The sequence below is a fragment of the Lissotriton vulgaris genome, chromosome 7 (genome assembly GCF_964263255.1).
Source record: "Lissotriton vulgaris chromosome 7, aLisVul1.2, whole genome shotgun sequence".
Lineage (NCBI taxonomy): Eukaryota > Metazoa > Chordata > Amphibia > Caudata > Salamandridae > Lissotriton > Lissotriton vulgaris.
Window position 1 is genome coordinate 1,675,089,160 of NC_141695.1, and position 12,268 is coordinate 1,675,101,427.

General features: G+C 47.6%; 1 protein-coding gene across 2 annotated transcripts in view; it reads left to right on the forward strand.

Moving 5' to 3' along the window:
* The window catches only part of SNPH (syntaphilin), a 135,476-nt gene that overhangs the window by 101,129 nt on the left and 22,079 nt on the right, over window positions 1-12,268 (forward strand). Inside the window, exon 3 of one of the 2 annotated variants that reach the window (XM_086929056.1) lies at window positions 10,316-10,522. In XM_086929056.1, coding sequence (XP_086785182.1) covers window positions 10,316-10,522 — 207 coding nt within the window. The remainder of the gene's footprint in view (window positions 1-10,315; window positions 10,523-12,268) is intronic. The other variant, XM_086929057.1, reaches the window with a different exon arrangement.

Below are 12,268 nucleotides of genomic sequence, written 5' to 3' on the forward strand. Positions count from 1 at the left end.
CTCCTCCTTGCGTGGAGATTGAGCGGCGACACTTGACCGCTTTCGACCTTCCTTCCGAAGTCTTCTAAGTTATTTTGGCATATCCACACACATAACCCTAGAGCTTTCTAGGGGAGGGAACTAACGGCTATGGGGTGTTCAGGGTGAGCTGGCCTCCAAAACTCATATGCACACACAAAAGAAGCTACCCTGAATAAATCTCTCATTCTGTCCATAAGCACTCTACACTTTATTAAGTGGGGTTCACGGCATCTAAAAAAATGTGAAGGACTGTCCTCACACACCACCAGGTGTCATGCTTCATTATTGGCAGTCCTCGCTCTCTAGAAACTACATTTGGTAGAGAGCGGGCCTACACCTGGAGACAGGGAGGCACTTCTAAAAACTAAGTGGGGGCCCGTGATAAAGTGAAAGGTTAAAAACAATGTAAACACCAAAATACATGTATTTGTTAGGTGCTTACTTGGCATTAAAAATCAAGAGTGGGGATATGGGAAAGTAGTACCCCATCACCACCAGTGTCGTCAACATGTTTCTGTCCTATTGGACCGGAACGTCTCTGGCATTCATCAGCACGTAATAACTAGGGCTCCTATCTAACCTCTTCTGGTTCAGATACTACCACCCTGTAGGGTGACCTATGTCAACCTGTACCTAAAGTAGGGGTTTTTGAAACCCCAAGTCAGGGACTGAAGTGCCCCATGGGAAGGGGGAATGAGGGACCCCTGTAGTCACACTTGCCTCAAGATGCGTCCCTCGCTGTCATCCTAAAGGCATCCTCTTTTGCGGGGAAGAGAAGAGGCGGTTATATTGACGCGGACGTCAATATGAACACGACGTCACGCGGAGTCAAGGGACGCCATCTACTGGCGCGCAGAAGTACTGCTAAGAAAAAACTTCCGGATCCAGCCTGACTCCTGGAAGTTCAAAGGTAAGGAATCAGCGGCTACATCATGTCTCCACCAGATAAGGCGTTACCAAAGGTAAGTAATATGTCCAGTGATGCCATGATCTCCGGTGTGAAATTAACACATCCCCTCTCCCTTGCACAGTAAAGTACAGACATAATTTAGGTCCATAGGACACCTTATACCCCTGGGTGCCGGTGCCACTGCACCGACCCTACTGCTGATTACTGTGCCCCTGACATAGACCCATACCCATAGCGATGGGACAGCACTATGAGGCAATAGCTATTGGGACCAGGGTAACCCACCTCTCTGGAACCTTGCAATCATGGCCCACCTTCTTTGGCTCTCGTGGCACCAGGCAAAAACTCTGGGGCCCAAGAAAGGGACTCCACCATAGCTATGAGGCCTATGGTACTGGCCTCCACTCCCTTAGGCCCCCCATCAAAGGTCTTGCGCTGCTAGGACCCGGGGTGGGGAGCACAGGTTATGGAAGCCCTCACAGAAATGGCATAGAGCTGCAAGACCCAGGGGAGGGAGGCACATTACCCCATGTTCGCATATCTATGGTCTAATGCTGTGGTGCCCTGTGGGAGGTTACTCCGCTGTGATCCCAGCCATGATCTAGGACTTGTAACCATCCCTGGGCCTCACAGCTATGAGTGATATTCAACTGCCCTGGCCTCACAGCCATGATCCAGTGGTGCAAGGCACAGGGGAGGCAAGTCTCCTTCCCTGGGCCTCTTATGACCCAGCACTTTAAGGCCCAAGTGCAGTGGCTGACTTTCCATTATCACTACACAGGAAACTATTTGCCTAATCCACCTTTTTCATGGATAAAATCAAGAAAATCTACAACTCCTTTCCGACCACGTCCCAACCCACTTCCATAACAGACCCTAACAGACCCAAACTTTCCATCATCCCGGCAATCAGTCATGAAAACTATCTGACACTATGTGACAAAATTAAATCTCGCTCCCATGCAGATCCCCTGAAACCTGAATTTTTCAGAGAAGCCGGTGAAACAATACTAGGCCCACTCAGAGACATTACTAACTCCTCTTTTCTCACGGCCAATATTCCCGCCACCTGGAAGCAAGCATGGGTCTTTCCTATCATAAAGAAACCCTCACTAGACCCTAACTTACCTGAGAACTTCAGGCCAATTTCTCTGCTTCCTTGGCCAGCCAAAGTGGCGGAAGCTCATGTTAACTCCACCTTGACCAACTTTTTGGTGTCTAATTCCATTCTAGACAGGTCTCAACATGGCTTCCGGGCCGGGCATAGCACCAAAACCGCCCTCCTGAGTGTCATTGAACATCTCCGGACTATACTAGACTCAGGAGGAACGGCAGCACTGATTCTTTTAGACCTCAGTGCTGCCTTTGATTCGGTTTCCCACAAGGTGCTGTTGTCCAGACTAGAGGAAGTAAGGCTCCTTGGTCAGGCTCTTAGCTGGTTCAAGGCTTTCCTGTCAGACAGATCTTTTAGAGTCTCTATTCCACTGTATCTCTCCAAGGAATGTCCCGTTGAACATGGAGTACCCCAGGGGTCTGCCCTCAGCCCCACCCTGTTCAATGTTTATGTCCTTCCGTTGGCAGAGGTAGCCAGGAAACGCGGGCTCTCACTGGTGTCCAACGCCGATGATACCCAGCTGGTGGTAGCACTAAAAGACGAGAGCGGCCTGAGTGCGCAGAATTTCAAACAAACCCTCGCAGATATCACCAGCTGGATGTCATCAAACTACCTCCAACTTAATGCCGGCAAGACAGAGGTCCTGCTGCTAGGTAAAGACACTACGGCCTGGGGAAATAACTGGTGGCCTTAAACTATGGATCAACCACCTGTGCCCAAAAATGTGGTAAAAAACCTAGGAGTATGGGTGGACTCTGCCTTGAACTTTACCCACCACACTAAAAAAGTGGCTGCCACATGTTTTGGAATTTTACGAAACCTACGGCCTATTTTAAAATATTTTGACCATCATACCCGCCAAGTGGTGGTACAATCAGCAATTCTCTTGCGGTTGGACTACGCTAACTCCTTGCTGCTGGGAACTAACGTGGCCGAGAAAGCCAGACTACGGCTAGTTCAAAATGCTGCCGCAAGAGCTCTGACGGGTTTTCCCCGGCACAAACCTGTTACCTCTACTCTCAAGAGCCTACATTGGCTCCCTGTTGAAAAGAGGATCCATTTTAAAACCTTATGCCTTGCTTTTAAAATTTTGAAACTCGCCTCCCCCCCCATGCTATGTCCACTCCTCTCATCCTACGCTCCTCGATGCACTCTACGGTCGGAGGGACAGAACCTGGCCACTATCCCCCGCATTAAATTAAGCCGAATGGGCGGTCGCTCATTTAGATACCTAGCGGCTAAGCTTTGGAATGGACTCCCAGCTCAGATTCGTGAGATGAAGGATCTTCTATCCTTCAGAAAAGCCATTAAAACTCACCTCTTCGGTGAGTTATGTTGTGTTCACTTACAGTTTACATCTTCAGCAGTCTCCTTTGGACAATGGCAGCTAGCGCCGGGACGCCCCTTGGCTGGGGCAGCCGTGCGCTATACAAACACCTAAATTTTTTTTTTTTAAAAGACACATTGCATGTGCCGAGACTTTAGATATCTGTTGGGTAGAAGTGGGTGCTATGAGTATCTTGGAGCTTTTGGGGATTTTTCATTCTAAACTCCCTCCTCTAAAGCAGTCCATCTTAAAAGATAACTTGCTTGTTTTTGGGCGTCAGGTCCTAATAGGTGACAGATTTCAGCAGAAGTGGTGCACACTGCTGTTGTTTTGGCCAGCCGCCTTAGGACGGCAAAACCGGCATGCGCGCTGAGATGTCCCCAACCTGAGCTATGTCCAGGGACTCAGGCCAATCCTGACGCTGCTGTCATGCATGAGAGCAGCATCTGGATTGGCTGCAGGGCAGTCGGGGAGCCTGTGTCTTCTGTGGACTGGAGCAGGGAGGACGAGAAGTGGCGGCTGGCAGGTAAATTATTTTTTGTTTTGTTTGTATTTTCGTCCGTCTCCCGTCCCGCCACTCTACCCTGACACCAGTCACTACTGCTAGATAGGATGGCCAACAAGTAGGTACTATGGAAATAAAATGTAGCTTGTTTTCCTTTGTTTAATGTACCATAGAGGGGCTTGCTCCATGGATTGTGAGGCAGTTACTTGGAAGATCTGTTGATGGTACCTGTGCTCCACCCAGCCCCTTTGTTACAAAAAAAACTGCATATCCCTCTGGTTTACATCATGTGTACTGAAGCGAATTCACAGTAATGGTCATTAGATACTGAATACTGGGATTCTTCAAATGCAAGAAACTTTTCTTTATATTTTCCTTTTCTCTTGATTCCCTTGAACTTCTTTCCATAATGTGCACCTTATTGAAACCACCCATCCACTGAAAATCGAACTAATTAGGGATCACCACTGTGCAGCACTTTAGGGCTTGCCACTTACAGACCTGTGTTCAGAAATACAATTCATGCCTAGCTGAGAACCACTGGCTTTTCTGGGGATGTCCAGAACAACCTGACGGGCATGCCTTTTGATGGCTCTCGCCTTTTTGACGAGAAAGCCGACAGTGCATTGAACGTTTTAAGGACTCGCGGGCTACGACCAAGTCCTTGGGCCTTTCGGCCACGCGTACTCCTTCAGCTTCTGCTTTTCCCTCCTTTCGTGGCCAAGGAAGGGGCACCCAAACACGTTTGTTTCATAGCCACAGGCCAGCGCAGCAACAATCTCAGCTCAGCCTCGTACATGGGACCCGCCGAGGTGGGTCACGGGGCCAGCGGACGGGTCAGTCCAACACCTCACCTGCCACCACTGCCTCCAAACCTTCCTAGTCCGGTGTTTCAGGCCCACCAAGCCAGTGGGCGGCAGGATTCTCCATCCCTTCCCCCACTGGTGCACCATTACTTCAGACAGGTGGGTTTTACAAATTGTCCGAAGGGGGTACTCCCTCCCCTTCGAGACCACCCTCCAGCCATGCCACCTCAGTACCACGGCATGTCGGGGGATCACTTGGCACTTCTCCAGCAGGAAGTTGCGGCCCTCTTGGCCAAGGGGGCCATCAAGCGCGTTCCGACGCCAGAAGTAGGTCGTGGTTGTTACTCCCACTACTTTGTTGTCCCGAAAAAGGACAAGGGCCTACGTCCTATCTTACACCTTCAGAACGTCAATCGCTTCCTCCGGAAGGAGAAGTTTAAGATGCTCACACTTGCTCAGGTCTGTCTGACCGGGACCCGCAAGACCAGATGGTGGCGTTGGACTTGCAGGACGCTTATTTTCATATCCCGGTCCTGCTGGCCCACCAGTATTACCTGCGGTTCAAGGTAGGCTACGAGCACTTTCAGTTCCCTGTGCTCCCTTTTGGCCTAACCAGCGCCCCTCGGGTGTTCACGAAAGTGATGGCCGTGGTTGCAGCTCATCTGCGCAGATCAGGGGTTTCAGTCTTCCTCTATCTCAAGGACTGGTTGTTCAAGGCGGGCTCGCCCCAGGCAGTCATCTCCCACCTCCAGACTACGGCCGACCTCCTGCATTTGCTGGGTTCTCCATCAACGTGCCGAAGTCGCACCTGATTCCCTCTCAGAAGCTCCTCTTTATCGGAGCGGTTCTGGACACAGCACAGTTTCAGTTTAATCCTTCCAAACAGCGAGTCCGGAAGATTCGGACCTATGATTCCGATCTTTCGGCCCTAGTCCTAGGTTTTGGTCAGGATGACCTTGAGGCTGCTGGGCCTCATGTCCTCCTGCATCCTGCTGACCAATCATGTCAGATCCTCAGACTGAGCAACGTCCCCTGGTCACAGCATGAAACCCATTCAATGGGCTGTATTAGTTCCACAAAAATTATTCCAAAAACAAGTTCACATTCTTTGTAGAAGTCTTTGTGTTTTATTTTTCCATTTCATCAAAGTTGTCATCATAATCAAAAAGCGAAAACAACGATCCAGCCTTATGGCAATCACAATTGTGTCCAATGCATTTCGGCTAAATGCTAGCCTTCATCAGGGACTGGATTCTAAAAATAAATATGAGGATATGTCAGGGACTCAATCACACCTGTATGCACAGTTAGATCAAGTGATAACAAATGTAATGCAACATAGATTCAGCCACTAAGTGAAATACCTAAGTGAAATAACCAAGTACATTGCTGAGGTGTACCGCTATGTAATATGCATCAATCCAAATGAAAATATATATATATATATATACAGTTTTTATCGGGACAAAAACAAACTAGGTTCAAAAGTCCAAAATCAATTTGCCACCACCAAGGTAAAAGGACAGCGCGTGTGACGGAATCAGATAGAAAAACGTGCACGGTTAATTCATGGTGTCGAGTAAGTCTAAATCAAAGACGGCTTAGTAAAGTGACAGTTAACCTCCACCGAAATATACAGGCTCCCTATGAGACCGATGGTCAGAAAATGGAGTGCTGTTTGTTAAAAGCTGGGTGGCTCGAGCGTTTCAGAAAGCTGCAGCGTAAACAAAACCAAGAGTGAGTCGAGTGCCTTGAAATGATATTCAACGCTTACCGGTAGTGTTAATTAGCGTGCCCGTAAGCCGCTTCGTGAAGAGGGTATCCGCCATACGTTCGAAAACCCGCGTTATGATCACTAAGATAGACATAAACAAAGGACCAACTGCCTCCGTGGTTTAGTAAAGATAAAAAAACGGGTGTTAAATGGTAAAACAAATGAGTGAGATTAGGTGGCCATGTCGGAAGGGTGAAATGAAAAACAAATAACAAATGTTATGACAATGGTGTGGGATCGGAAAATAGAAGTAAACGAGTGTATAATGAGGAAACATTCAAGAGATTATAAACGAAGAGAAAAACTGGGATGAGCAATCGTAATTACAAGGTGATAAACAGAAAAGTGAAGTACTTAGATGGTTGTGGTTAATGAATCATTGCAAGGAAAAAACAAACATAGCACAATTCAATATGCTAACTCATGATCATCCTCATGAATTATAAAATGGGCAATTAATAAGAAAACATGCAGAGTCCATACAGATTAACTATGTTCCAATACTTATCACAAATAGCATTTAAATTCAGTTCTTTTGTTCATTCCGGTAGGTTTCAGTGTTTCAAGTTTGAAAATCCAAAAATTCTCTCTGCGTAGCATGTTGTTATGGTTGTCAACACCTTCTCTTTTCCGAACAATCTCAAGAATGGTAAATCTGAGTTGGCGCACATTGTGTGAGGCTTCACAAAAATGGGTTGCAACAGTGGATTTAGTCTGTTTTTTACGAATGTTAGACTTATGTTCATTGAGTCTCACTTTCATCTTTCTCTCTGTTTTGCCCACATATGCATTGGACACAATTGTGATTGCCATAAGGCTGGATCGTTGTTTTCGGTTTTTGATTATGATGAGACAACTTTGATGAAATGGAAAAATAAAACACATAGACTTCTACAAAGAATGTGAACTTGTTTTTGGAATAATTTTTGTGGAACTAATACAGCCCATTGAATGGGTTTCATGCTGTGACCAGGGGACGTTGCTCAGTCTGAGGGCCACGCTATTTTTGATTTCTGAAGGGTACTCTGAAGGAGGGTACACCCTGGGGCACGCTACAACTTTGCCAAATAACCTAAGAGAAAGGGAGTGCAAGCGAGAATATATCTTCTTTCTCAATCATGTCAGATGGCATATGCGGGCTCTGCAGTGGGATCTGAAGTTCCAGTGGGCGCAGCATCAAGGTGACCTGTCCGAGTACGTCCAGATCTCGGAGGGCACTGCACAACAATTGCAGTGGTGGCTCACAAACCAGCATTGGGTGAGGGGCAGATCCCTCTCCCTTCTACAACCGGAGCGTACAGTGGTGACGGATGCATCCCTCCTGGGATGGGGCGACCACATGGGAAAGGCGGAGATCGGAGGCCTTTGGTCTCCAGCGGAGTCCAGGCTCCATATCAACCTTCTGGAGCTCCGGACGATCCTACTTGCACTGAATGCATTCCTTCCCTCTGTCAAGGGGAAAGTAGTCCAGGTGTTCACAGACAACACCACTGCCAAGTGGTACTGCGACAAGCAAGGCGGGTGGGGTCCTGGACCCTATGTCAGGAGACTCTGCGTCTCTGAACATGGCTGGAACGTCAAGGCATTTCCTTAGTGGTTCAAAACTTGGCAGGTTCTTTGAACGCCAGGGCGAACTAATTCAGCCGCATGTGCATGATGGATCATGAATGGCGTCCTCACTCGTAGGTGGCGCATGGTCTCTTTCAACAGTGGAGAGAGCCTTGGTTAGATCTATTCACCACCAAAGAGAACGCTCAATGTCAGCAGTTCTGCACGTTGGAATTTCCAAGGCGGCAATCGCTTGGCGACGCTTTTCATTAAGAGTGGAGTTGCGGTCTATTGTATGCCTTTCCACCTATACCACTTCTAGCCAGAGTGCTGAAGAATATCAGGCGCAACCGGGCCCAAGTCATTCTTGTGGCTGCGGACTGGGATCAAAGAGTTTGGTATCCCGAGCTACTTAGTATGAGCGTGGATCCCCCGATCGACTGCCTCTTCGGGAAGATCTTCTGTCGCAGCAGCAGGGGGCGGTCCTCCACCCGAACCTGTCCAGCCTCTACCACCTTGTGTGGAGATTGAGCAGCGACAGTTGATTTCATTTTACTTGCCTCTTGAAGTCTGTGATATCATACTGGCAGCCAGGCGTCCCTCCACTATATCGGTATACGCCTGCAGGTGGAACAAATTTGTGGCATGGTGCACAACAAAGGCCGTGGATCCCCTTTCTGCCCCTCTTCCAGAAGTCCTTTTGTTCCTTCTTTCTTTGGTCCGGCAGGGCTCTGCTCTGGGCACTATTAAGGGCTACCTTTCAGCAATTTTGGCCTTTCTTAGGCTCCCTGATCAGCCCTCTCTTTTCAAGTACCCTGTTTTGAATAGATTTCTCAAAGGCATTACTCACCTTTTCCCTCTTATTCCGTTTGTGATGTCGCAGTGGGTCTTGAATCTGCTTCTTACTTATTTGATGTGCGCTCCTTTGGAGCCGCTTCACAACTGTCCTCTTAGTTTACTGACTTTAAAGACTGCTTTCCTGGTTGCCATCACCTCCGCTAGGCGCATGAGTGAGCTCCAGACTCTTTCCTGTAATCCTCCCTTTCTGTTTGTTCATCCGGACAAGGTTGTGCTCCACACTCGTCCTTCCTTCTTGCCTAAGGTTGTTACTGCCTTCCACATCGGGCAAACGATCACCCTGCCAACTTTCTTTCCGCCTCCGCACCCTCCAGAGAGGAAGATAGGCTCCACCGTCTGGACGTGCGCTACGATTCTTACCTGAATCGCACACAACAGTTCCGGGTGGATGACCAGCTCTTTGTTGGCTAAGTAGGCGCCAAGAAGGGCCGGGCTGTACACAAGAGGACTATGTTCCGCTGGGTCGTCTTCTGTATAATAGCCTGTTATTCTCTGGCTAAAAAGGAACCTTGGGTGGGGCTGCGCTCCCTTTCTACCAGGGCAACAGCAGCTACTACTGCATTGGGACATGGTGTCCCCCTTCAAGACATCTGTCAGGCAGCTACGTTGGCAACGCTGCACATTTTTACTAAGCTTTATTGCCTTGACAGCCAAGTTCGAACGGTCAGCTTCTTTTGCCGTTCTGTTCTCCATGACTTTCTGGTGTGATCTTGGTTCGCAAACCCACCACTGGGGTTGGTATTCCTGGGGTATCTTTTCTAAGGTAAGGAATCTATCACTAATGTGTCTCTTTCAGATGCACAAGTTACTTACCTTCGGTAACGATATATATCTGTAAGAGACATTAGTTAGTGATAGATTCCTTACCGCCCCACCCATCCTCCCTGTTCTGCGAACTGATTTCTAGGGTTAAGGTGATCCCTTTCAGGGCCCTAGTTTCAATACACCAATGGTAAGTATCTTGCATGGCTCTGTGTTCCTGGTGCGGAAAGTCGTGTCCAGAACTGACATCAGTGCATGAGGGTGGCGTCTAAATAGCTGCCGCGACACATTCCCGGCGATCATGGCACCTACAACGGACGCGGAGCCGCACAACGCCACCTTCCGACGCGCAGGGATAATGCTGACGACAACTTTCTGATCCAGTCTGGTGCTTGGGGGTAATTCTAAGGTAAGGCACCTATCACTAACTAATGTCTCTTACAGATATATTGTTACAGAAGGTAAGTAACTTGTGCTTCTGTGCACCTTACCTTCTTGTAGAGTCTGTTGGATGGGGCCAGTATAACGGGATGGGACTGATGTGCTATGGCGTGTTGAAAGGTTTGCATGATACTGGTTTAGTAAATTGGTTTTTGCTCTGATTTACTTCGCTTGTCCTTGTCCGTTGTTGCACATTTTATCTTGTGTGATTTTGTCTGTCTTTGTGTTTTTTACTTGGTGGTTTTGAAGTCGTGGGTTTTATGGGAAGAAGGGGTTTGCCTCGTTCTTTAAGTCCGCGACGCTGCCAGCATCTCAGACTGAGACACTTCCTCTTCACCCTGCCCCCAGGCGCCCCTCGCCAACGATGAGCATGCGGGACACCTACTGCACGTCCTCCGTGAGCAGCAGCAGCAACTCTGGCTCCTGCAAGGGTAGTGACGGCAGCCCTACTCCAAGGTAAAGACATGGCCAAGCCAGGCACACCTACTGATTGATTTGCTGTTATTCTCTGGTTTACCTGCCTGGGGCATTTGAAGATGGGGTAGGAGGCCCAAGCAGTAACAGGCATCCATAGAGGTCTGTGCCGCTCCTCGATTCATCATGTCCTTTCACCATGTCCACAAAGTGTCCCTAGATGGTGAAATCAATCAATCAAGCTCTGCCTGTTATGGCCTTCTGTATTCATGCTGGGTGAACCTCCACCTTTGTCATGTACATGCCATTAGCAGCCTGCGTGTTGTACTGCTGAACTGTCCACCACCAAAATGTCATCATTAGACCCTCTGTACTACAACATGGCAGAAGCCAGTTTCCGCTGCTATGCAAGCTCCTCCCCCACCCACCTTTCCTCCATGCATTCCTTCTGCAGTGGGCGAAGTGTCCAAAGGGGGCATCAAACAGAGGCTGGGCCAGGGTCTCTGAGATGGGAGCACTTCTGCCAGGAGATAGTGGTTTAGGTTTCTAGCCCCCTTCGGCTCACGTGATTTGGCAAGTTAGTGATTTGCTAAATCAAAAGTAAGCGTTCTTTTTTATCAGCTTATTATTATGTGTAATATGTTTTTAAATACATTCATTGTGGGAATTTTGCAGTTATTTGACTTCATAAAGCTCAAGACCTACAAACTATGCCTCAGAAGATAGAGGCAGTAGGACACCTCAGCCTTTGGCCTAAGTCCCAAGACATAACGAGCATTCAAACTAAAGGACAACCTGGGCATCCAATATAATGAAACTCCATAAGACCTTGTTGATGAGTGCTGCACCACTCCAGTTCTTGGGAACTGCCCACCCCTTCTATACTCTACCTTCTGTACCTTGAATCCCAGAGGTGCGGATGGTGCTGTAAAACTTGCAACGAAGATCAAAGTCTCCTACTCGGTGGTATCCCTATTACTAGAGCTCTGTGGTGCTTACAGATTGCCAATAAGTGTAACACATTATATCTGATCACAGGCAGTGTAAAAGACCATCACTGCTTCCCACTGGATGCTAGGCTTCATCTTTAAAGCAATACTGTATGGTTTCCAAGGGTTTTTGGCTGTTATTATTAAGATGTCGGAGGGAGTCCGCAATCTATGGAGTAAGCTTGCCCTCCTTGACTCTGCTGAGTTCAACAAATCAAATACATTTATCCAACCCCTAAATAAAAATCATTCCAGTAAAGTTATCACTCTACCCTATTGTACTAAATTTAAAAAAAGAGCTGAAGACCTTTAACTAGATTGTTTGGAGCATAAATATGGAACTGGCTGTTTTATGGTGTCTGACGTCATTTCTACGTTTATCCATGTTTTAAATGTCAAAATTGTATTGGGTGTAATTATTTCTAAATGCTTATGGGATTAATGTAATGCTTTCCATTATATACGAAGTTTTGACACCTCCAGATAATGTCCATGCCTAATAAAACTGTCATATTAAATAATTAAAATTCAACTTGCCTGCACAATCATGCCCAGCTTGATGCGTCTTAGAATTCTCCCTAGTGCTCACTCCGGACATCTTGATGCTCGTGATCATGTCCCATCTTACGAGTGGCCGACATCTTGAAATTTGAATTGTCCAGCCCCTACTGAAGGCAACTTTTGAGTATAATTCGGCTGATTTCAATCTTTTGTTAACTGGGCACAACCATAGAAAGAAAGTAAGACTTCAAAAGCATCTGCAACACGAGAAACTATTCTATGATTGCCACTCAAGTTT